This window comes from Ctenopharyngodon idella, chromosome 18, assembly GCF_019924925.1.
Source record: "Ctenopharyngodon idella isolate HZGC_01 chromosome 18, HZGC01, whole genome shotgun sequence".
Classification (NCBI taxonomy): domain Eukaryota; kingdom Metazoa; phylum Chordata; class Actinopteri; order Cypriniformes; family Xenocyprididae; genus Ctenopharyngodon; species Ctenopharyngodon idella.
The window spans coordinates 9,752,493-9,779,028 of NC_067237.1; the positions used below are offsets into that span (position 1 = coordinate 9,752,493).

General features: G+C 38.3%; 1 protein-coding gene across 2 annotated transcripts in view; it reads left to right on the forward strand.

The window, feature by feature from the left end:
- Positions 1-24,863, forward strand: part of kiaa1549lb (KIAA1549-like b) — a 120,322-nt gene extending 95,459 nt beyond the window's left edge. The window contains exons 18-23 of one of the 2 annotated variants that reach the window (XM_051871010.1): positions 6,294-6,677; positions 11,737-11,834; positions 13,620-13,756; positions 14,414-14,565; positions 14,859-14,933; positions 21,738-21,883. In XM_051871010.1, the coding sequence (XP_051726970.1) occupies positions 6,294-6,677; positions 11,737-11,834; positions 13,620-13,756; positions 14,414-14,565; positions 14,859-14,888 (801 nt within the window). In that variant the 3' untranslated portion in view covers positions 14,889-14,933; positions 21,738-21,883. Of the gene's footprint in view, positions 1-6,293; positions 6,678-11,736; positions 11,835-13,619; positions 13,757-14,413; positions 14,566-14,858; positions 14,934-21,737 lie in introns of both variants that reach the window. The other variant, XM_051871009.1, reaches the window with a different exon arrangement.
- The last annotated feature ends 1,673 nt before the right edge of the window (positions 24,864-26,536 follow it).

Below are 26,536 nucleotides of genomic sequence, written 5' to 3' on the forward strand. Positions count from 1 at the left end.
CAAGTTCATCACTATGGAAACAGAAGCACACAGTTTTGGTTTGGATTGCAATTGGGAATGGAGAATGGAATCAATGTTGACCATTTTGTATTTCTTTACTGTAAAAAAATATATATGGTTCTATAAAGCATCTAAGCATGAAGATTAGATGTGACATTATCAAGACTGCACTCATGCAGTCGTGTCCCAGATCTTTAGTGAAATTAACTGTAGTATTCTGAGCAATTGTAAACATGCTGACGTGTTTTATTTGAAATACAGCTTACCTATTTTGAGCATGAAAATTGGTCTCTTTAAGCAGTTAAAAAAGCCACACAGTCTGTCCATGTACTATGAGTTATACTGTTGTTAATTCATCTGTGTCCCTGTATTTAATGTGGATTCTGACTCTGTGTAAAAATAGCTTTCTATTGATTACAGTGGGAATTAGTTGCCATTGGCTACATTTCCCCAGATCTTCATACTGACACTGTAAGAGGGACTGATTTATGTGGTGCACTGCACCAGATATCCTGTGCAAGTGATTCACCTCTCACATTTGACACACAGGAAAGGAGAGAGATACGGACTATGGTGTGTTGTTAACTCACCTAAGGTGTTTTTTTTTGTATGAAAGTACCTTCTAAGGAAACTATCCTTAGGATTTTAGATCAGCTTCCAGGGCACCATTTAATGATCAGAGCCTTTCAGAAAGTCATATTTTTCATTATCAGTCTGTAATGTCTAAATAACATAGAGCAAATATTAGGGATGGGCGATATGACAGTATACAGGTGCATCTCAATAAATTAGAATATCATGAAAAAAGTGTTTTTTTTTTTCTGTAATTTAGTTCAAAAAATAAAACTTAAATATATTCTAGATTTATTAGACATAAAGTAAAATATTTCCAGACTTTTTTGTTTTCATTTTGATTATTACAGCTTGCTGCTCATCAAAATCAAAAAATCAGTATCTCAAATTATTAGAATATTTAATTTCAAGTTCTATTAAATTACCATTCTCAGGGTATAAATACTGGGTTTAGGTCAGTAATCCCAACAGCAGTCATGGGGAAGTCTGCTGACTTGACAGTTGTCCAGAAGATGATCATCAAGACCCTCTACAATGAGGGTAAGCCACAGAGGGTCATTGCTGAAAGAGCTGGCTGGCTGTGCCAAAGCATATTCATGGAAAGTTGACTGGAAGGAAAAAGTGTGGTAGGAAAAGGTGTACACGTGAAGGGAATGACCGCAGGCTTGAGAAGATTGTCAGGCGAAGCCAATTTAAGAACTTTAAAAGGAGTGGACTGAAGCTGGAGTCAGTGCATCAAGAGCCACCACACACAGACGTCTTCAGGAAATGGGCTACAACTGTCACATTCCACGTACCAAGCCACTTTTGAACCAAAGACAACGTCAGAAGTGTCTTACCTGGGCTAAGGAGAAAAAGAACTGTTGCTCAGTGGTCCAAAGTCCTCTTTTCAGATGAAAGTAAATTTTGCATTTCATTTGGAAATCAAGGTCCCAGAGTCTGGAGGAAGAGTGGCGAGGCACAGAAACCATGTTGCTTGAAGTCCAGTGTGAAGTTTCCACAGTCAGTGATGATTTGGGCTGCCATGTCATCTGCTGGTGTTGGTCCACTGTGTTTTCTGAAGTCCACAGTCAACGCAGCCATCTACCAGGAAATTTTAGAGCACTTCATGCTTCCTTCTGCTGACAAGCTTTATGAAGATGCTGATTTCATTTTCCAGCAGGATGTGGCACCTACCTACACTGCCAAAGGTACCAAAAGCTGGTTCAATGACCATGGTGTTACTGTGCTTGATTGGCCAGCAAACTCGCCTGACCTGAACCCCATAGAGAATCTATGGGGTATTGTCAAGAGGAAGATGAGAGACACCAGACCCAACAATGCAGATGACCTGAAGGCCGCTTGAGTTGAATTACTGAAATAAATGAACTTTTCCACGACATTCTAATTTATTGAGATGCACCTGTATAACAAATAACTGAGTTTCTTGTTAGTTATTAGTAGTAGAATTTTAATATGATCTTGCTCATTTGTTCCTGTGTAGTTGTTTATTAATGATGGAACAGTATTCTAAAGTGTTTCCCAAAAAAAAAAAAAAAAAAAAAACAAGTGTTAACAAGCATGTTTTGCATTTGTGGAGGCATGATGAAGGCACCTTAGTAGACGTAATGTTATGCAAACATTGAATTTGGACATGCCTTGATGCCTTCCTACCTCTGTATGGTGCCTGAGAAGCAGGACACCGCCAGTGAATGATCTGAACATAAGAGTAGATGAAATATAGAGTAAATGGTAAGTAAGTTAACAGAATAATATGATGGATTGTGTGAGAGAGGAAGAACAAAAGACAGACAGGTCAGTGAATTGCTGAAATCTTTAATCACTGCACTCTTTCTTCCTGGACCTGTGCACAACAGATATATGATGAATAAACAAAACTCCCACGCTCTTAAACCAACCGGAATTGAACGAGAGAACATTCTACACCATTTATTTCTGCTATTCTGCTATTATTGTGTATTTTATAAGAATTTTTGTGTTTAAGATAGAAAGAGACACAGGAGAAAATGTATTTCAAAAAAAGTAATTTAGATAATTAATTGTATACAATCGTAAGGATAATTCAGCAATCATTGTATGAATTCATTTTAACAGCACTCATTTGTTCCAATGAAAGCTTAGGGGACACGTTATGAAAAGATTTAAAAATGAAAATGGTAATTTGGGATGAAAGAGAGTCTGATTCATAAAGCATATCGGAATGGTAGGGCTGTTTTGGGATCAGGTTGTGTGCAGGTGTGGCTTATTGTTACCAAAATTTGTCTTGTCAAGGCACAATGCTCATCTGACATTTTTATTTTAATCTTGAAATACCAAATATTGAAATAATTCCTGCTTATAAGACTGAAAATGAAAATTTGTATTGACCCTTTGTATGAAACCTTTCTACTTTAAAAAAAAAAAAGAAAAAAAAAAAGGGCCTTTGTTATCACTGCATTGCTGCATCAGTATGCACAAATGGCGGACAAGATTTTCAGTAAATATTTTCAATTTAGTTACATGTCTTTTCCTCACACAATGCTATCATATGGTTTAAGGTGACCTATATAGTGCTGTTGTTGTATGGATTGTTTTAATACTTGTATTTTGTTTTTTGGTTCAAACTTTGGTTAATTTTGGAGTATGACAGCTCCTGAACACTGTGAACTGTTGTTGTATGGAAGGGTTGTATGGAAAAGAGCAGTGTAAAGATTCTTCAAAACATCTCCTTTTGTGTCCTACACAAGTCATATGGGTTTATCATTGGGCTACATGAGGCCAAATAAATGATTTTCATTTTTGGATGAACTATTCCTTTAGGGTACACAGCCACAAAAGGAATACAATTTGTACCATGGCTGTTTTAGTTTTACTTGTTAATTATTGGCCTCCCAGATAGCAACATTGTGTTCTCTCAGATCTGGCCCACACATACCACATGAAATGATGGCACTTGGGCGGTCAACAAGCCTGTTAACAAGCAGAATCACTGAAGGAAAAAAGAGAACAGAAAAAAACAGACGAGCAGAAACACAACAACTACAGCTGGCTTCCAGCCACAGCCTTAGATGAAATCAACTGAAGATAAAAGACATTAGATCTCAAGATCTCAGCAGAAGAGGATTAATCAACTCCAAAAACAGCATTACCAGCTTCACTTATTACTAACCAGTTTACCTTTATTTTGTACAAAAGTTCTCATTGAGAATTAATATTAGCACTAATATTTGTTTAATTTGAAGTCACCATTATGGTGATTAGTGTGCCACGAAGTTGTGTTTCTTTGAATCATGGTGCGCACAAACACACCACCTTGGCAGACGCAGGACCCAAAACACGGGGTGCAGATGCCTGGCTCCCATCGATTGCGAAAAGAGCCAGGTGTCTACACCCAGTGGTTTGGGTCCTGCTGCTGCCAAGTCAGTGCATCGATCACGGGGGTCATAGGTGGAGCTGGCTAAGGAGCTTGAGACAAGCTCTGCCTTTTCTCTTGCTCCATCACCAGACTCAGAAGACCTCATCCTGGTTTCAGAAGCTTGCTTGGCGATTACTTCCGATCCAGACTAAAACCTACCGTCGACCACCTCTGGTTCTGAGTAGCTGGGTGGCGGCATGGATGCCCAGGTACCCCTCATAAGTCAACACAGCAGTCTCATGCCTTTGAAGAGCTACCCGAGGTGGTTACCCAAGCTGTAGACAAAGTTTATAATGGCCGGATGAGAAAACAAGAGTGAGAATGTGCAAGTTAGATTAACGCTTTCTCACAATCGTGTGAGGCTTAAACCCAGGAGACATCTGCCATTCTTCCCAGACCTTCACACTGAGGTATCGAGGTTCTGGAGCATACTCAACTCATATTAACGGCCCCACAGTGTCAAATTATTCAACTATCATGGGGCTTAGGGAGTATGGGTATGTTGTGATGCAATTAGTCGAGGAGACGCTCGCTGGCTATCTCTTCCCCCACACGGCACCACACTGATCCAATCCTCTGCCCAATTGGTTTGGCGCTGGAAAATTTACAGGAGCGCCTTTCAGCAGGTTTATCACCTGCTGCACCTAAAGTGTAGGTGGCCGGTATTTCTGCTTGCTGCGCCCATGTCACTGGAACCTGGGTGGGGAGGCATCCCCTTGTACCTCTTTTTCTCCACAGTACAGGCCATGAGTTCCTTCCTGGGATCTTTCCATAGTCCTGGAAGGATTATCAGGGGCTCCATTTGAGCCTTTGGAGTCAGCCTCAGAGAAGTTTCTGACACTCAAAATGGCTCTGTTATTGGCATTAACCTTTCTTAAGAGGCTAAGAGATTTGCAGGCCTTATCAGCTGCCCCATGCTGTCTAGACTTTGCCCCTGGGCTGGTTAAAGTATTACTGCACCTGAGGCCAGGTTACATTCCAAAGGTGCCATTCTAGACTGTTCTGTCATCCTTCAAGCCTTTTCTCCTCCACCATTTGACTTGCTGGAACAAGAAAACCTTCATCTCTTATGTCCAGTCAGGGCCCTTAGAATTTACATTGACTACTCAAGCGTATGTTTAAATCTGATCAGTTATTGATCTGCGTTGGAGGTCGAGGCAGGGGTTCCCCCATTTCCACGCAGCGCCTACAATTAGACCTAATAATTAACTGCATATGAAATTTCCATCATTTTGGATTACATATTTTTTAACATAAACAAACTAATATACTTGATGTGATACATTTTATTTCAAATAAAAAATTAAGTGAAGTGAATTGAAGTGAAGGCCAATTATGGTAACCCATACTCATAATTTGTCCTCTGCATTTAACCCATCCAAGTTAGTGCACACACATTAGGAGCAGTGAGTAGTTAACACACACACTGCAAGCCATGGACACACATACCCGGAGCAGTGGGCAGCCATTGCTGCGGCACCGGGGAGCAACTGGGGGTTAGGTTATTTATTGGGGTTATTTTGGGAATAACAAAAACTCAAAAGGCAGCAAAAAGAGGAGCTATCAAGTCATACTAGCCAGTGTTCATACATGTTGTGTTGTGTCTCTCAGTTACCCAATCACTGAAGCATCTTAATTTTCAGTGCTTGGACTTTCGGTGACTTGGTTGTATCCAGTTCCATCAGGATTTTCAAACTGCTTCAAACCTGCACTTGAGGTCCTTTGGGTAGTTCAGGTTCAAAAAGCATCACAAATCCAACTTGAATGAATAGTGAAAACAGTTCAAATGAATAGTTAATACAGTTAAAATTGTCATAATTTACTGCCCCTCATATTCTTCTAAACCTGTATGACATTTTCTGACAGGTGGAGATCAAAAAAAGATGTTTTGAAGAATGCTCATGCTAATCTTTTCCATACAGTGACCTGGGGCAAAAACAACTTAAAAGCATAATAAAAATATGCTATAAATGTTCTGAAGCCATACCATAATTTTTATTCTCAGCCAATGGAGAACCAATGGCATTTAGCATTGTTGATGCCAAACCTGGTGCACTGGACTCTTTATGCACTAGGTTTGAATCTGCAACAGCAAAAATTATATTTTGGAGCTTCATTACCCCATTTGTTTTATATAAATACATTTTATGGTAAACAACTGCATGGACATTCTTCTACAAAAGAAAGAAAATCAAATGGACATTGACGATCACAGCATTTAAATTTTTGGGTGAACGATTCCTTTCATTTTTCTTTTGAGCATCACCATCCAGTAGCTTTTGAATATCTGTGCATCTGTTTGTGTTTTTTTTTTTTTTTTTTACAGACTGAGCCAGAGATTATTGAAGAGACTGACGTCGACCGACTGGCGGGCCGCCATTATCTTGGCTGTGGTCGACAAATCAAAGGTCAATCTGAGACATCAACGCTGAGCTCTCAGCCTTCCATAGATGAGGTTCGTCAGCAGATGCATCTCCTGCTAGAGGAAGCCTTTAGTCTAGCTTCAGCTGGCCACTCCACCTCCAGCAGACACCATCACTATCATTCCCACCATCAGCATCCGCCGCTGGGGCCCTATGGCCTAGGTCCAGTCATCCCGTACTCAGAGGTGGTGACCAGTGCACCAGGCACCACGAGTCAAGGGCAGGGAGGCCTGCAATGGGTGCGAGCCTATAAACCAGACCCTTACCATTGCAGTCTGGCCAAACAGGTACAGTTGTGATTCTGTCACTAAAGCCATTATAAACACTTATTAGTCTTAAAGTCAACATGAAAGTAAAATTGATCATATTTACTTGCATAATACCTGCTTAACCTTTATGTACTGTTGGGGGTCAATTTAACCTATTTTGATTTTTGAGTTGTCGGAAATATCAGTTAACCTGTTTTTTTCTTGAAATTTTGTTTATTTAGGGTCACGAACATGCATGCAAAGTTTCAACACGCTGATATGTTTTGACATATACACAAATTGTTACGTTTGTAATGTTCATGGGTCAATTTGACTCGCATATTCTAAGGCTATATTCCGCATGTTCTAAGGCATATGTACAGCCCCAAAGATTTTTTTGGTTATATTTTGTTATGTTGGGAGCTTTTCCCCACTTATTTCAATAATGAAAAATATTTTGTCAGCCATATATGGTAAAAATTAGCTATAATTTCTTTTTATAATCTCTCTGAAATACTAATAAAATTTTGTGACTTTTTCTTATTCAGGGTCATGAACATGCATGCAAAGTTTCAACACGCTTGATGTGTTGTGAAATGTGCATACCGAAATTTTATACGATCTCATTGTTTGTAGGACAATTTGACCCATATAGGCAGCTATTCAAAAGCAACTGGTCAGATCCAAGATACAAAACACTTCTTTGTTGTATATCAGAGCTCTTCAACTCTCCTGAAGTGCCAGTGTCTTGCTGAGTTTAACAACTTTTTTTATTTTCAAAGTTTGTGAAAATAAAAAGATGTTTTTCTACTTAAATTGTTAAAAATATTGAATACTTCAGAGCACAGACTTAAGTTTGGTATCTTTTTAAAAGGAACACTTCACAGATTATAGTACAAGTGAAAAAAAGAAAAAAAAGTTTATGAAAATTTAAAATATGTAAAATATATTTTTATATTTTATATCAACAATATATTTTACAACACATGTTCAACTCTAAAACTTTAAGAAAATCAGAGCTAAATATCTGAACAAGTTCTGTGCCAAATTTTAGTTTGAAAAAAGAACTTTCAGTAAGATTTTTTGTGCGGAGTAGCCTACCAAACTTTTCCACTAGATGACTTCCAGACTCCACCGGTGACCATATAAGGACTCTTCGATTTCCATATATAGTTTGAGAGATCTGCAGGCCTGGTTTGGTAATCGGGCATACCGAGCATTTTCCCGGTGGGCCGACGCACTTTGGGGTCGATACAAGGTTGATTATTTATTTATTTATTTATTTATTTATTTTTTATTTTTATTTTAAAAATTGGAAAACGCCAATACACACAACTACAAGCTTGTCGATCCAGCACCACCACCTTTATAGTAATTTAACTTGCATCTACTAACAGTGAAGAAATATGTTGTTTTGGCAGAAATGTATTTATTAAAAATGTTGCTATTATTACTTACATTAAATATTGCGGAATATAAATCACTTTTATAGAGGCTGTTTTCAAATTTTCTACATGTGTTTACATGATTTTTTTATTACAAATTCTATAGTTTATTATTATTTTAGAAACCAATGAAGAGAACATCCAATAAAACACAGACCTACAACACAGTCATTTTACAGAATAATGAATATTAATATATGAGCACAGAGAAAAATGACAACAAACTCCCAAGCAAAAGGGAGAAATGCGGAAGAACATTTAGAAGGTCTAATAATATTTTCATTAAGTTTATGAGCACTACAGTCTCATGATAAACGACATGCCAGTTAAAATAGAATAAAGAATAAAGGCATAGTAACTTTTTTTTGTCCATTCCTCTTTGAATTTTCAGTATAAATCATTATCTTTTGTGTATCAGAATAATCCATCATGTCACGTGTACACCACTGTATCAGATTAGATATTTGCACATATATTTCACTTGAAGAAGACATTATGAAATATGTATGCATACACCATGCTGGTTAATGTTTGGTGTAGGAGAGTACGTGAAATACTTCTATAAACTACTTCTATAACTTTAAACATGCATTACTTCAGTCTGTATTTGATCTATGATCCATGTGGTGAGTCTTGTTAAAGGGTTAGTTCACCCGAAAATGAAAATTCTGTCATTTATTACTTACCCTCATGTCGTTCCACATCTGTAAGACATTCGTTCATCTTCAGAACACAAATTAAGATCTTTTTGATGAAGTCTGAGAGGTTTCTGTCCCTCCATAGAGATCCAATGCAACTACCTCTCCAAGGTCCAGAAAGGTTGGAATGACATCATTAAAGTACTCCGTTTAGCTCCAGTGGCTTAATCTCAATTTTATGAAGAGACATGAGTGCTTTGTTTGTACCTTTCTGGACCTTGGAGTGGTAGTTGCGTTGGATCTCTATGGAAGGACAGAAACTTCTCAGACTACATCAAAAAGATCTTAATTTGTGTTAAAAAGATGAACAAAGGTCTTACGGATGTGGAAAGACACAAGGGTGAGTAATAAATGACAGAATTTTCATTTTTGGGTGAACTAACCCTTTAAACTATTTGAATTCTCCACTGTAATGTGATCTCATGCAAACATATTTTCCATTTGTGCTGGTGGACAACAGCAAAACAAACCGTCTGCACCAAAACTTCAGCTCTGGTCGCATCGCAGGGAAACACATTTTTGTATTGTAGTACTGACGAAATGAGCACCTACGACCCATGTCTCTGAATGACAACAATAGGCAATGAGACAAAAGCAACCGAAAGGGATACTTCCTCATGCATAATACTGCAATTATAATCTTATGCATACAACGGCGCAGTGATTGGATTGAACAAGCCCTTTCTCATAAGTAAATGCAGAGAAGCACTCAGAACCGGGTGGCATAGATTCGGGCCTCTCCCGCCTCTGCAGCCTATCTATCACACACTCCGAGGCCCGAATCTTCATCAGATTCTGTGACGTAGCTTCGACTTTGCTTTTCAAACCAGAAGTACGAAATTGCTCTATAATAACCAATTATTGTTAAATTATAACCAATTTCCACTTATTGATAAACTTTATGAGTGCTATTAATGTTTTCAGTCACATGCAACCTGTACATATCTGTTTACAGTCTCTTTAAAAATGTGTTCTGGGGTTTCATGACCCTTTAAGGAAAAGATTTTTTTCTCTTTAGGTTTTATGAACTTTTTAATAGTTCTAATGAATTAGGTGTTAACTCTTTAAAAAAGTTTTTAAAGGGGTAGTTCAACCCAAAATGTCATCATTTATTTACCCTAATGTCATTCCAAACCTGAATGACTTTCTTTCTTTGTAACATGAATGAAAATCATTTGAGTCTTTTTTTTTTTTTGTTTTGTTTTTTTTCTCCGCCCATACAATAGAAGTCAAGAGCAGCCTAACCAAAATGGTTTGGTTGCCAACATTCTTCAAAATATCTTCTTTTGTGTTTCACAGAAGAGAGAAAGTCATACAGGTTTGGAACGACATAAAGGTGAGTAAATATTGACAGAATTTAATAGCAGTAAATTTACTTTACAGCGTCCTAGCTCAAAATTAGTGCTTTACAGGCAAATGTGACAAAAGTGCAATATTAAATTTGTTAACTGCATTTGTAGTAAATTCAGTAATATCCATCATTATTTTGTACCTGTCCTAGTTTTATTTATTCATTTATTTACTCCAATTTAAGGCCCTAACCCCAGCAAAAACATTCACTGGGGAACTCATGGGCCGCATGGGCTGGGTTTGTCCAGGGCTGAATTTTAGCCCCAGTCCAGCCCTGGTGATTTGAACCATATATTTCCATACTTTTTTCAAAATGTTTATGAAGTAGACAGCCTATTCAGAAGTAGTTTTGGCAGTAATGTTAATATTTGATTTAAATTCAATCTCTAAAACCCATATAAAAAACATGGAAAGAATCAGAAAGTGTTATAGTTTGGCACCATATCCCAAATAAAGAATCTATCGCTATCTATCTATTGCTCTGAAATTTATTTTGAAAATCAGTCACCAAATATGAAAACTAGAGTCTGAAAGCTTTCAACTGCTATATAGTTTGTCAAGATTACTTTAGGTTTAGACTAAGATTGTTATAAAAGTATAATGGCAAGTGTCCCACGGGTGTCGGGGAGGGGCAGTCTTAAAAATAGTGGTTTTAAACATTTTTATAAATCATAAATTCCGATATTTATTCTCTGTAATGTGTGAAAATTATTGATATTAAAAGTTAATTATTTGTACCTGATTGTATGTTTTTTTTTTTTCGTAGTGTGATTTTTGGGGAATTGTATTGAATCCAATTATGGCCTATTTGACCTGGACCATACAGGCTGTAACCAGAATTCAAACAGTGCATGAAGGTTAAATAAGATTATGGAAGTAAAAGGAACTGGTCGTAAAATGAGCTTTACACTACTGGTCAAAAGTTTGAAATAATTACTTTTATTAACATTTAACATTTTCTCATTTTCTTAACTTTTTTGATGTTATCAGAAGTGGTGAATAATTATGCCTTTTTGTGTTTGTGTAAAATCAAGCAATGTCTGAAATCTCATTTGTTATCATTCAACTATTGTATAGATTTGTGTATATACAGTCAAACAAAAAATTATTCAGACATTTTTTATATTTTTTATATATTTTTACTAGTGGGTGCAGGACACTATAGTTCATTTATGTAAGTGAGGATAGCAAAATAAAGAAAACTGTGACATATTATACCCAAAAATTCTTCATACAGTGGACTACCAGTAAAACTGATACAAATTTGAACCAAAAATTATGATTTGACACTTTGACCTGACCATGTTTTGCTTAAGTGTTATCTGACATAATTAAGATTATTTTTTTCTGACACAGTTTAATTCTGAGATCTTGTCATATTTTATTACCATTTTTTAAACTATAGTGAATAAACTGAATTAATGAATGAAATGTTCAAGGTGTCTGAATAAATTTTGGTTTGACTGTATGTACAGATATATCAACAAAAAGCTTAATTGTTATAAACTTCTTTCCTTGGTCAAAACCCATCACTTTTATCATTAATATTATTAACCCATATCATGTTACATTTATGTAAATGCTAATATGCAATTTCTCAAAAAGGCATTCAGGTTCACTCAGCTTCCTGACATGGCTCTTGAGTCTCCTCCACCCCCCATCCCACCAAGGACAGGCCCTCCACCTGAGTCCTCACTGCGACGGTCAGAACACACACACACACTTGGGCCTTGTTATGCCTCTATTTTTTTTTCTCATGGCAGACTAGGTGCATAAGTTTATTCAGCATTTATTTTTGTTCTATCATTTACTCGTCGTTTCAAACCTAATTGAGTCTGTCTTCCATGGGACACAGTAAGAGATGTCCACAAGTCAAACAATTAAAGTAAATGTGGATAAAGCTATCAAGCTCCAAAAAATGACATAAAAGTATGTACGACTTGTGTGCTATATCAGTCTTCTGATAGCATATCATTATTACGTAGTTGTGCTCTGAAAACTAGAGCTTCCTTTTTTCATAATAATAATAATAATAATAATAATGTTTGGGTATATTTAAACATACAGCATCATCTCAAAACACATCATGCCAAGTTTGCTGTCAGTGTTGTAACCAATCACACCGTGACAAGTTTGATTAATGACTTACTGTAAATTTTGGTCTGTTCCTCAGGCAAAGTTATTGCAGGACTCTGTACTAACATTTGAGAGCAGTGAACTCAAACGCTTCTTACTGGATTTCACAGCGCTGTTTAGTGGTCTTGTAATGGAGACCGGTTGGCAAGTAAATGCATTCGCTCTAAGCTCACACTGTGCTGTCTTTTAGGGTGATCTGATAAATGGTCCATTCGGTACGGTTCAAACAATTAGTGCTGTTTTGTTCCACTTTTGGCATGTTTTTTGTTCAGTGTTTTTTATACGCAATAGAAAGGCGGTGCTTATTATTTAGGCAGATTGATAGTGGCACCAGTGTGATCTCTAACAAAATTCAGCAAGTGGTGCTCATTGCAGAGCCAAATGACATCCAGCCCCCCTCTCCAGACCTCTGCTCACTGCAGGGTGGAGCTTGACGTCCAGCTCCCCCTCACTAGATGGTCCTACCACACCTTAACCCTAAACGTAACTCCACCCATTAGGAGAGGGGGAGCTTGATGTCAGCTCTGCAGTGAGTACCACTTGCCAATGGGTGGAGTTATGTTTAGCGATAGGGTTACGGGTAGGGTTAGGGTGTGGTTGGACCATATAGCTCCACCCATTACGCCCAGCAAGGGGGAGCTGGACATCAGGCTCCATCTATTGGCTCTACAGTGAGCAGCCTCTCAAATTCAGTAGCAACAGTAGGAAAAAAGGGCGCAAAATGTGACCATTTAGCCACAGTTTAGAGCAGTGGATCTCAACCCTTTTGACTTCAAGGTCCTCCTATTGTCCACAACAACATTTGAAGCCCCCAGATGATGACAGATGGCATGTAGTGGATTGTGTACAACAGGTTCTTCAGTAAAGTTTTGATTACATTAATAATTTAGGGGCCTTAGAAATTTGTGTATCAAATATTATACAGAAGGCTTTATAGGGTTAATTGTGCTTATTTTCTTTTTTGGAGCTTGATGGCATCAATAGCCATTCACTTTCATTGTTTGGAAAAAGCAGCCAGGAAATTATTCTTAACATTTCATCAGAAAGCTATGTGGGTTTGGAGCAACATGAGGGTGATAATGAATTATTTTTGGGTGAACTATTCCTTCAACAAAATCAGTACTCATGCATAGCCAGGTAAATTAATAATTTTCAAGTTTATTTCAGTACTAAAGTCAAATTTGTATTTTAAATTGTGAATCATTTTGATAAAGTCAGTCATATAATGCATGGTAATTCTCTCTGTATATAGGCAGCAGATTTTGACTTTTGACTTGGCTCTTAAATCAACACTGTCACCTGGTGGTAAAACCATGTCAATGCATGTATAAAATTGTTGCTATGCTCTTCAGGTCATCTTCTGATCTTGGTCCAAAGGGTCATTGCTCTGAGTCATCAATGCCCAGTCAGCATGAAAGCGCCCCCTACATGCCAAACAGCAGAGCGCCACTCCCACCTGTCACTACTGAGCCGATTCCCGACCCCTCAGGTTAGTGTGTGTTTCTATTGTTTTTCTATGGTTTACAAACAATAATGCAATAATGACCTCAGTCTCTCAAAGGCCTTCACACCTCACAGCCAGCAGAATTTCAGCTATGTATATCCATGAACATTGATGGATTCCTGTATTATACTTTCTTATATATGAGAAATCTTTTTTTTTGTTATGGTACCATATATATTATTTTCAACATACATCCAGCAAACGAGAAGTTCAGCATATAATAATTATTCAGAGTGTAGTTATTCTTATATATATATAGTCAGGGAAGTTTAACACCCTTCTTGGACCATTGATGATCTGCACATGAAGGATACTTCAAATTGTGAACCTTGTTGAAGAGAGTTGGACTGTTACTTTTTAAATGATTCGACTTGGCTGATGATATACTGTAATGTAAAATATCAGAAACTTACATTGAAGGAGGGACTGAACCCGTATCTAGAGAAGAATATCATACATTTTTGAGTGGGCTATTTTGACTTCAAATAGCAAGAAATCACATAGCAACCACTCAGAACACCTTAGCAACTTCTTTAGCATCATGGCCATGAGTATGGCACTGGGAAACACTAAAATGAGTTAATCCTATTATGCTTAATAATAGCATGTATTTATTTTAATCCTTTCTCTATTTTGTCACAGGAAATCCTATGACAGCAGTGTACTCCATCCCAGCCACTCGTCCAGGATGCACGGGATATTTTATCTCCACACCACCCTCCTCTTATCACAGCCCGTCCTGGATGTCTTACCCCCCTGAACCCGAGGATGTGCCTCCTCAGTGGGCCGAATCTGTAAGAATGCATTTATCATATTTATTTATTAGTGCTCTATCAGTTGTCCAATTCTGCTTCAAACTGGGTTGCATCCCAAGACCCCAGTGTTACAGTGCATGCACCACTAATACAATTTAATGTGGAGTAAACCTCATGGACTGCAACCAAGAGAAGCAGAACTGGTCTGTCTCATACATTGTTCTGAATTTGGGGAACATTCTGTCTGATCATGTGACCTGCCCTTGGGCGCAAGGATTGTCCTTCTTATCCCTGTTTGTGTGTGCCTGCATTCACACGGTGTCTTTTTGCAGAACCAGTGTCATTTAGAAACCATTTGCTGAACTGAATTTATCGCTGACGTTGAGTGGAAACAACAAATTCCCGGGGTAGTTGAGCACATTTCTTCAAATGAACACTTTTCTTTTTCTTTCTTTCCTGTGTCACAAGCAGGGTTGTGTGCCATTCAGAACTGAATTAACTTAAAAAAAATGGAATTGAATTGAATTGAAGTAGCAAATAAGATTCAGAATTTAAGGAAGTAGAATTAAAAAGAAATTAAATTTAATGATATTCATATAACCTATAGATATACAGTAGCTGTGTTCATATCCTGATATGAACAAGCTATATCTATATATCTGATATGATATGATATATTCTGATTTTCTGCTTTTACATAACAGGTGCAGAAACCATTCTTAAGAATAAAATTATTCCTAACTGCCATTTTCTTATTACTTTTTCTTAAAACTTAATAAGAATTCAGGTTATTAAAAATAATTCTCTTCACTCTTTCCCCGCCATTGATGGAATTTTCTGTCATTTATGACACAACGCTTCCCCAGCGTTGGCAGAATTTTCTGGCTTTCCGTGTTTTCACTGTTATACAGTAGGGAACACTATTATGCATCTTCTGAAAGAGTACTCAATGTCTCAGTTACGTAACCCTCGTTCCCTGAAGGAGGGAATGGAGACGTTATGTCAGAACAATCTGACGAATGGGGTCTCGTCTGAGAGCCCAATCACCTTCAAGTGGTACAAAAACGAGCCAATGATGCACTGAGTATAGGGTCCCTTCCAAAACACCACAATGGCTGTCTTCCAGCTCCCTGCGTAAGTCATAGCACCCTGTCGTGAGGGCCAGCATGAGACAAGGTCTAGACGTAACACAGAAGTATACTGGGTATGCACATTCCATTTGGAAGTATGCTAACAGGCTGCCTGCTTGTAGGGAGGTCTTACAAAGCACATATGAACCGGCATAGGTGGTGATACATATGGAAGATCTCTGAGGTGACCCAGCCAACAGGGTGGACATGTTCAACGTCAGAGATAGCAAGAGTAGTCTTGCCAAGGGAAAGACATGCTACCGAAGGAGGCTTACTGTGACAATAAACACATGGGATTTCCCAGAGGGGGAATCACAACACATGGAGGCACCTAGTCTGACACGAGGACTGACCGACTGGACATGCACACAGGTGTCAGGCATCAACAGTGCTGGAGGAACCCAGGGTTCTGAACTGTGGAACTCACCTGAGGAGAAAAGTGCACGCAACCAGTGCATGGAGTCTCAAGAGAGATCGACACTGAGCAGGTCCTACTTTCTGGCCAGTTGAGGCAAGTATATTGGAGGACTTGAGCTCTACACGGAGATTATAAAATCTCGCAAATGTGTTAGGTGTCGCCCAGCCCGCAGCTCTACAAATGTCTGTTAGCCAGGCACCATGTGCCAACGCCCAGGAGGAAGCAACACTCCTGGTTGAGTGTGATTTCACCCCTAGGGGGCATGGCAGGTCTTGAGCCTGGTAAGGCTATAGCATCCACTATCCAGTGGGATACCCTCTGCTTGGAAACAGCCTTTCCCTTCTGCTGGCCTCCGCTGGCCTCCATAACAGACAAAGAGCTGGTCTGAGGTCCTAAAGCACTGAGTTCCTTCTATGTAGGTGCGGAGAGTGCGTACTGGACAGAGCAGCGCCAGGGCTGGGTCTGCCTCCTCCAAGGGCAGTGCTTGCAAGTTAACCATCTGGTCCCTGAAGGGAGTGGTGGGAACTTTGGCCACATATCCAGGCCGGGGTCTAAGGATCACGTGAGAGTTGGCCGGCCCGAATTCCAGGCACGCTTTGTCGACTGAAAATGCCTGTAGGTCCCTGACCCTCTTAACAGAGACCAAAGCCGTCAGGAGTGCCGTCTTCAAAGAGAGAAACTTTAGCTCCACTGAGAGCAATGGCTCAAAGGGTACTCTCTTTAGCGCTGATAGGACCACTACAAGATCCCAAGAGGGCAACTGCTGAGGGTGAGGCGGATTAACCCTTTAGAACCTAAAGCTAAAATAGCCCGTCTTCACGTATTATGTTTTTTTGATTATAAAATTGTCACACAAAGTACTATCTTCAAGTGCAAGGTGTCATTTTTTTCAGAAAACAAATGGCTTTCAATAAATTACAGTTATTGACCATTAATATGTATGCTAAGTTTTTAAATAGAATTTAAATAGACAAAAAAAAAAAAAAAAAAAAAAAAACATTTTCTGGTTTTTATTTAGAAAAAAAGAGAAAAAATGATGATTGAAAGAATCTAACACTTCAAACTTGATAATACAACTATATTACATATATACAAGTCTTTTTGTGACACTGGGTTGCACAGTTTTCATTCAGGAGACTTTTTTTTCATATACGCACACATACATATGCACGCATACGTGTATGCATGCATACATTTACACGCACAGACACATTATACGGATGCACACACCAAATGCGAAAAAGTCTCGCTTAGCCTCCTCCCAAGTCTTATCAAAAATCAGCCCAATCGCCTGTGTACTCCTTCGTCATGTTTTTGTTTCTTCTATTATTTATGCAAAACTGCCGCACTCCATATATCTCAGTTCAAATCCTCCTTCCACCCATTCTCCCCAAAAGCAGATGCCATTTGCTGACAGAAGGCACAAAATTACCGTAATAACCCATTAACTGCCAAAAATCCCATGTTGTCTACTGTCTGCAGCAATTTGAATTATTACGATACTGCAAATGGTTGAAGAGTTACGGTAACATGAAGACAGCTTGGATGGATGTGTTGGCACTGACACATCTGGTTTAAAAGGGTTAAGCCTCCTAGCCCCTCTCAGGAACCTGATAACCAGGTCATGCTTCCCCACCAGTTTGGAGTCAGGTCATGCTGAGCTGAGATATCAGCCACATAGACCTTCAGGGTGGAAGGAGACAGTCTTCGTTCCAACCCCTCTTGAAGGAAGGAGAGCACTGACCTGATTGGGCATTTCCAGGGGTCTTCTTGACGAGAAGAACACCAAGCGAGGAAGAGGTTTTACTTCAAAGCATAGGTCTGTCTGGTAGACGAGGCTCCATCTGAAGTGATGGTAGCTACCACCTGAGATGGCAAGGTACTGAAACTTTCTGAGTCTCACATGCAGGTTCCAAAGATCCGGACTCAGGTGCCAGAGGGTGCTCCCTCTCTGAGAAAGAAGGTCCATTCTCAGAGGAATTGGCCAGGGAGGGGCTGTCGCGAGGAGTACGAGTTTGGAGAACCAGGTCCAGGTGGGCCAATAGGGCGCAACCAAGAGGACCTGCTCCTCGTCCTCCCTGATCTCCCTGATGTTTGTTTGTGCGAGAAGGCTCACTGGGGGAAACACATACTTGTGCAGACCACACGGCCAGCTGTGTGCCAGCGCATCCATGCCGAGGGTCCCCTTGGTCAGGGAGTAAAACAACTGGCAGTGGGAAGTGTCTGGAGAGGCAAACAGGTCTACCTGTCCATCTCCGAAGCGTTCCCAGATCAGCTGGACCGTTTGGGGATGGAGTCTCCATTCTCTGGGGTGTGAGCACTGCCGGGAGAACTCATTGGCTGCACGGCACGAAGCGACCTCAGATGCTTCTGACACCATAAGGGGGGATGATGGGCAAGTTGCGACATGCGGTGGGAGAGTAGACCACCTTGTCACACACATCCTTGCCCACCATCGTAGCACGAACACCTCGAAACATGGGGGGACTTCAGAGGAACTACTGGCATACTCGCCGTGGGTTAGCGAGGTGGAAAAGTTGGCCCTGACATGGGAGGCGCAGCGTCTCATGGTGAGGGTGGGGTCTGGTTCCACAGATTGGCAGAGGTGGCGTGAGAAGGCATATCATTCTCTTAAGGCTGCCTCAGGCTGAGAGCTAGCGACAGGGAATGAGGGGGACAAGAGCGGCGAGGTGTCACATTGCCAGCTTGGGACCCGGAGGTAGAGGAAACGGCTCTTTTTTTTAAATTTAGGTACCGCCGGCCACTAGGCCAGTGGCGGAACAGAAAGAAAAGGAAAACCAAGGATTCTCCCCCGGCCCTCCTCCGAAAGAAGGAGTGGTCCTGCTACCATCTCTTGAAGAGCTGACGTCTCTGACTCTGGGTCACCTGTCTTGCAGGATGGCCATGGCATGCAAAGCGGAAGCGGCCTGACCCGCAGCTCTGTAAACCTTGCCCACAAGTGTGGATGAGAACTTGCAGGCTTTAGACGGGTGCTTGGGATCACCACGGCAGGTGGAGGCGCTCTGAGGACACAGTTGCATCGCAACAGAGCACTCCACTGGGGGTATCCCTGCATACTCTTTGGCCGCCCCACCATCGAGGGCAGGGAAGGCGGAGGTAGCCTCAGAACGATTACGGGCAGTTAGAGGTGCCCTCCCAGAACTGAAATGCCACATTTATAGGTGTCTATATTTATTTTTATAAATTAATATGAAAATTCAGAGGTGGACATTAAAATTGTTTTCCATGGAAGGGTTAAAGGTGCAGTGTGTAAATTTTAGCAGCATCTAGCAGTGAGGTTGCAAACTGCCACCATCGGCGCTCACCCTTCCCTTTTAAATCACATAGAAAAGCTGCGGTGGCCGTCTGGCTGACACAAGACAAAGATGTCGTCATCTGAGACAGCAGAGAGTAGCTAGTCAAGCAATGAGGTTTCTTATTACTTCTAACAAAGAACAGTCTCTGGTTCTAATAAACCAGATGATGACTACTACTACTACTTTTTCTTCGTGCATTGTCAACATAGTCGTACTACAAGCTGCCTCTAAAAACACGAACGATTTAGAAGAAGAGCAACATTGTAGAACTGTAGCTAACGATTATTTTGATAATCGAGTAATCGTACAATTATTCTACCGATTCCTCGAGTAATCGTACCAGACCATAAAGTTTACCCTGTTCTTCTCCCAGTTCACCGGACACTTACATCCATCCGTGTATTTCGAAAGAAGTGGAAGAATTCAAGTGTAAATCCGACAGATCTATTCTCCTGACCGCGGCATAAACAAAAATGGCGCGCATATAGCTCAACTACTAACGCGATCATAGGTGCTTGCACAACAAAACACATTCACTTACACATATGGTTTAAAAATAAATATATAATAGCAATGACACAATAAAAAATGATTCAAGTAAAGTATGAAAAACAAGTAATCAAGTATCATATGATTTTATTGAACAAAACTGTCAAAATACATAATGTATTGAATTGTACAACTAATGTTCTTTATGTATTATAACAAATGCCTGCAGAGGGCGCCAGTGGCCTGACGATTGTTTTTACATTCTAAACGAGATCTAATCCTTGTTTAATATTGGCTTACAACATTTATTTCAACTGTCCAATTAATATTTAATATTTGGCCATTCCATTACGACAGAAATGCTACAACCACTGTAATTTCTTGAACAAGAACATGTGGACTTAAACGAGGGCTTAAACTTATATTTTGAAATCGCAACCAGCAGTTAGCACAGTAGAAACATACTGTATAATATATTCTCCTGCGTTTGCTAAGGTTTATAGATGACTTACAAATCTGATTAAATGTCGCACATTGCGTTTCCAGATGAACATTAAAAGCAATCCAAACTCACAGCATAGGTATGCAGAGATGGAGTTTGAGACACGCCACTCATGTAAATAACAGTTTACATGAAGCAGCATTTACTGTGAATGGAGCCGCATGAGACGCACGTGGATAACCTACACGTATGTAAATAATTACAGCGCATATTAAACCTGCAGCACATACATTTATTTAATTCACAGCCTTTGTAAAGTCACAATAGCATTATGCTTTATTATGATTTTTAAACAGGTTTAATATTTTGCAGCCTTAGAAAACGGTCTAATAATGCTTTTTATGGATTCTCGTCCGTGGAAAGCGCCACTTCCGGTATTTTACCAGTTACTTGACACGGGCAAATTGAAATTAAGGATTTTTTAAAATCAAGTATTCGAATTTAATCGAGGAATCGTTACAGCCCTACAACATTGTCACGAAACGCGCTCTGTAGAGCAGTTTGTCCATTTACTACTGTAGAAACGTGCCGGCGCAAAATGGCGATTTAACATGTAAGGGGACCCGCGGTGTATTTAGATAGAAATGGCTCATTCTAAGGTAATAAAAACACAACAGTTCATTATTTAAGGTCTTTATACACCACTGAAAACATAGTTATGTATATTCTATTGCATTTCTGTTAATATATCCTCCCAAACACATTTTACACATTGCACCTTTAATCATTTTGACAGTATTGTAATTAGTTCAAAGAAATAGGTCTAATGAGTTGAGGGGGGGAAAGAATTCTACATATTAGGGAATAAATAGGCATAATTAGTCAACACTAATGATTTAATTGTTTATGTTTTGTTGTAATAACCTGAACTAATGAAGGTTGTTGTGGACTAATGAAGTTTCTCTGTTATGTGACTATGTTGAATTTCTTTAAATGGCATTTCAGTAATTTCCTCTTCCTCTAGGCTGGCCAATTAAATTCAAATTTACACTTGACAGCTGCATAGGAGTCAATTCTTTAATTCTGAATTATGCCCAACCCTGGTGACAATGTGACCCTTGTTCAGAGTGTTTATGATTTCATAACTTTTAGTTAAATGAAAATGATCAAATCACACAATTCAAACTTGTTTGAATGGAGTATCACTAATATCACTTATCATATTAGTAGATCCTTAAGCTTTTTATTTTCCTTATCGTGAGTGTCTTCCTTGTGCATTTGTCTATTGGTTCCCTTTTTAAGTGTAGAGTTTGGTCAACTGCAGCACAGATCAAGACTCACTAAAAATAACAATACACCCTTGCTTACTGGTTTTAGCATAGGCCTTGTTGAATGTTATTTGTTTTCTATTTCAGATGCCCTTACCTGGCTACGCAGAGGCCTTTCCTCACCCTCACTATCCTCAGGGCAGCCCTCTCCTGTGGCACCACCGCCAGGCCACTCAGGGTGGTCCAGACCATCCGCCCCCTTCCTCCACTGCAGTGTCCCAGCGGAGTCTAGCAGAGCCTGGAGATCTGATCAGCCCTGACACCCCCCTCAGCAGCCTTTCCACTTCAGCCCTGGTCAAAGCCATCCGTGATGAGGTGGCCAAACTTGCCAAGAAACAAGCAGACATGTTTGAGTTCCAGGTGTAGAACTTTCTAGTGGATTCATGGACCAGCTGCATTGATATATGTATAACTTATGTAAAAATTAGACTTCTAATTTCACTGGACTTAATCATATATTTTTTTTTTCTTTAATGAAATGCCTGTCTGTTTTCAATACAGGTTTTGTGTGGTTCTCTTTGCCATTGTACTATAACATTAATATGTAATTGTATTTTTTTCTTTATTGTAGTATAACATTAATATGTAATTAAATATTTTATTTAATCAGACAATATGAAAATTCACACTGTTTTCCCATTTTGGCAGTGTTAGGTTTAATTATGAAACCTGACATGGTAATTAAATGGATGGTTTACCCAAAAATCTAAATATTTTTAATACTCATTATTTTTGTCCATGCAACCAAAATTGTCAAGCTTCAAAAAGTTCATAAAGACATTCTAAAAGTAATCCATATAAATCTAGCGGTCTTCTGAAAAGATATGATCAATTTATGTGATTTAATTTAGGTTTTTATTTACATAAAATACATACATAGAGCACATCAAATATTGTCAACAGGAGAACAAAATAGTTTTTTTTTTTTTTTTTTTTCTTGGGAATCAAGCAAGTATGACAAAAATGAGAGATTATTAACGTCTTAATTTGTGTTCTGAAGATAAACGGAAGTCGTATGGGTTTGGAATAATATGAAGGTGTGTAAATGATGAGAGAATTTTCATTGTGGGGTGAACTATCCCTTTAAACCAGAAACAAACTGACAACAAATTACAACATGTAAAACAAACCAGTTTGCAACAAAGTCATTTTCAAGGCTCAGAACCTTAATGGCACTTTATTTATTTATTTTCTTGTATAATTATTTGGAACACATTGCCACCATTGGGAGCAGTGTTGTCTTGAGATTGTCTACACTGGAAGTGTCAAATTTGCATTTAAAACTTTATGGAAATTCAATGATATAAAAATTGACATTATTATTATTTTATATTATTATTATTATATTTGTATTTTTGCAAGTGTAATGTTATTTATATGGTTAAAAATGTAATGGTCAGAAATTATATAATACAATATACTAACATAAAGATATAGGAAAATATAACATTTAATACAATATATATATATATATATATATATATCATAATCAATCAATTCACAAGTGATATTTGTACAGACAGGAAAATATTGGGCCTGCAGTATAGCTCTGCAACATATCAAAAATCTAAACTAAGCCAACTCAAAGTTTGACACTTGACACTTCCCATGTAGACACCTTTGTGAGGACCTTTGTCAGGGTAGAGCCCATATTTAACTTGAGGCAAACAAAAATGAGGCAATAAAGAGACAGAAATATAGTTCAAAATATATACTGTGTTGATCGAAATAATGAAAATACTGTGCACAAAAACTTCAGAAAACATTGTAAAAAATTTGATGTAAACTAGGACCTTTGATCCTACTGAGTGGTTTGTGCATTTGTGCCTGTTCAGACAGGGCCAGCAGGACCTCCTGAGGACCCTCTCAGAATCAGTAGCAGCACCTCTGACTTCACAGTCTCATTTTTATTCCACAAATTATACATGACATCTACCCTGACTAAGGCCTGTGGCAAAAATCGTTTTTGTCATTTTTACTTTAAAGAGCATAATCTATTTACATAATCGTTATGCTTTAATAACTTGAGATATAACAATATACCATTAAAATTGCTGTCAAAGGTGCTATTGTGGGTGTACTACATCATGATAATCACATTATTATTATTATTATTTTACATTTAACTTGTTTGTTGGACATAAGGGCTTACTTTAATATAAAAAACTGCATTTGAAGTAGACACATCTGTCTTATATTCACATGCTGACACAATTTATCTATTTCCTTTAAAGAAACTTTTTGCCAGTTTATGAGTCAGATATGCATAAATCAAAATTGATTTGATCGTAATTGATTTGACTGTAACTCTGACACGGACTTTACTCATGTCTCTTCTGCATACATGTCTAAAAAATACCCAGAAGTTTGATGATAATCACTGTAACATCTTAAGAACAATCCAGTATTTTCATTGCCAACATGGGTCTGAACTAGCCCACACCATCTTCCCAAATAAAACTATAAGCAATTAACTATTCATTAGCTTGAGCATGCTGTGTGTAGCCTAAAGTGGCTAAAGAAAACAAGAGTTTTTGACAGTTTTTGTGCATTTATTGTATGTGAATTGAGTTTTATAGGACATACTGTCCCCACAGCTGTATGTATGCCCTGCAGGGGCGACAGCAATGCATTATACTTGTACTGTATTACCTACACTCTAATAAGTATGTTTTTTTGTTTTTTACCTATAATCCCAACATTATCTCCCAAACTTATCTTCAACTAACAACATTTAAATGTTTAAAAGGTGGTCAATTTTGTTACATACAAAAACATTGTAATGTCTTCTTAAAAAAGTTTCCTTTTAAATAACAATTTGAATATTTTAGATTATTTTCACATTGAATATAGTTTTCACCCACCCCATATTTTTTCGGAGGCAGCTTCGTAATATACAGTTTACTTACATTCTGAAACATTGTTTAAATCATATGATAAACAGTGAAAATTTGATGGCTATAGTCAGTTGCAGGCATTTAAAATCACAGTAACATCTGGTGGTCACACTCAAATCCTGTGTAAATTTCACTATTGTCAAAGTAAACTTTTTAAAATTATTTGCATTAATTTGCATTTATTAATTTAAGCATTATAAAACCAATATTCTGATGTTATTCTGATTTGGAACCATGTATCTAATAAAGCACTATTAAGAAGTGTGTTTGAGCCATTTTTGATGAGACATTTTGCAATAAAAAATAACAGAATGAATATGATTCTTGTTTATTGAACTCTTTAAACTTGTTGTTCAGTTTTATTTTGTTCCCAGCATCTGTTTCTTTGGTTCAGACTTCAGTAATTATCTGCAGAAAAAGCAGAACATATATCTAATCATTTGTAATTGTGTGGCATAATCTAAGATTGAGCATTTTAATTTTACAGCGCTGTTGCAAGGTTAAGCTTAAAATGAAATTTCAGACAAAAGTGACCCAATAATAATAATGGAACCCTTATGCTATACTTGAAAATGTCTGGAAGTCATTGGATTACATATCATATACCCAGTTCACCTACTTATACAGTACTATGCCCTAAAACTACTCTTTTTAAGAAGAAAAAGTAGATTCTTTGGAGTGTGTCCCCAAAGTATTCAAGCTTTGGGACATATTAGCATGTCAATAAAACTGTGCTCTTTTACTTACTGGCTTGTCAATCATCCTCATATACACTTTCCACATATTATTTAAATTTACACCATCAATTCTTTATTGGAGAGAATAAAGAATTTTTACAAGTCCAAAGAAAAATACAGAGGGGGCATATAATTTGGCTGAAAGTATCCAATCCTTAAAAAGGACTATTTTAACCCATAAAATCAGTCATCTGGCTCCAAACAGATAACTGTTTTTAAACCAACTAATTAAGTTTTTAACCAACTATACTGCTTAACCCCAGGAAAACTATATCTACATAAGTCAACAAAATCATTATAATTATTAATATTTGTTGAACTTGAAGAAAAAATATAAAAAATAAATAAATAAATAAATAAAAATTGAAAAGTATGTTTCCAGATTTACAACTTTTCATTGATTCTTGTACACTGGCTATGAGACAAGCTGCACTCGATCAGCTTGATCAGCCTAAAAGCTATGGACTCAAAAAACACATGAGCACTGTTAAAAGCTCATTCTGAGAAAACATAGGGTCATGTTTGTGAGTCCGATTTTTTTGGGTCATTAGATACCCTAGTATTATATTCTTCATGACGTTCATAAGTATTGGATCTTTTAAAGGAACACTCCACTTTTTTTTGAAAATAGGCTCATTTTCCAACTCCCCTAGAGTTAAACAGTTGAGTTTTATCGTTTTCGAATCCATTCAGCTGATCTCCGGGTCTGGCGGTACCACTTTTAGCATAGCTTAGCATAGTTCATTGAATCTGATTAGACCGTTAGCATCTCGTTAAAAAATGACCAAAGAGTTTCAATATTTTTCCTATTTAAAACTTGACTCTTCTGTAGTTACATCGTGTACTAAGACCGACGGAAAATGAAAAGTTGCGATTTTCTAGGTCGATATGACTAGGAACTATACTCTCATTCCGGCGTAATAATCAAGGAACTTTGCTGCCGTACCATGGGTGCAGCAGGCGCAATGATATTACGCAGCGCCTGTGACCCCTGCTTGCACAGGGAGCGTGCCTTGCAACCATGGAGACATTTGTGAGAGACGCTGCGTAAAATATCATTGCGCCTGCTGCAGCCATGGTACGACAACAAAGTTCCTTGATTATTACGCCGGAATGACAGTATAGTTCCTAGTCATATCGGCCTAGAAAATCGCAACTTTTCATTTTCTGTCGGTCTTAGTACACGATGTAACTACAGAAGAGTCAAGTTTTAAATAGGAAAAATATTGAAACTCTTTGGTCATTTTTTAAC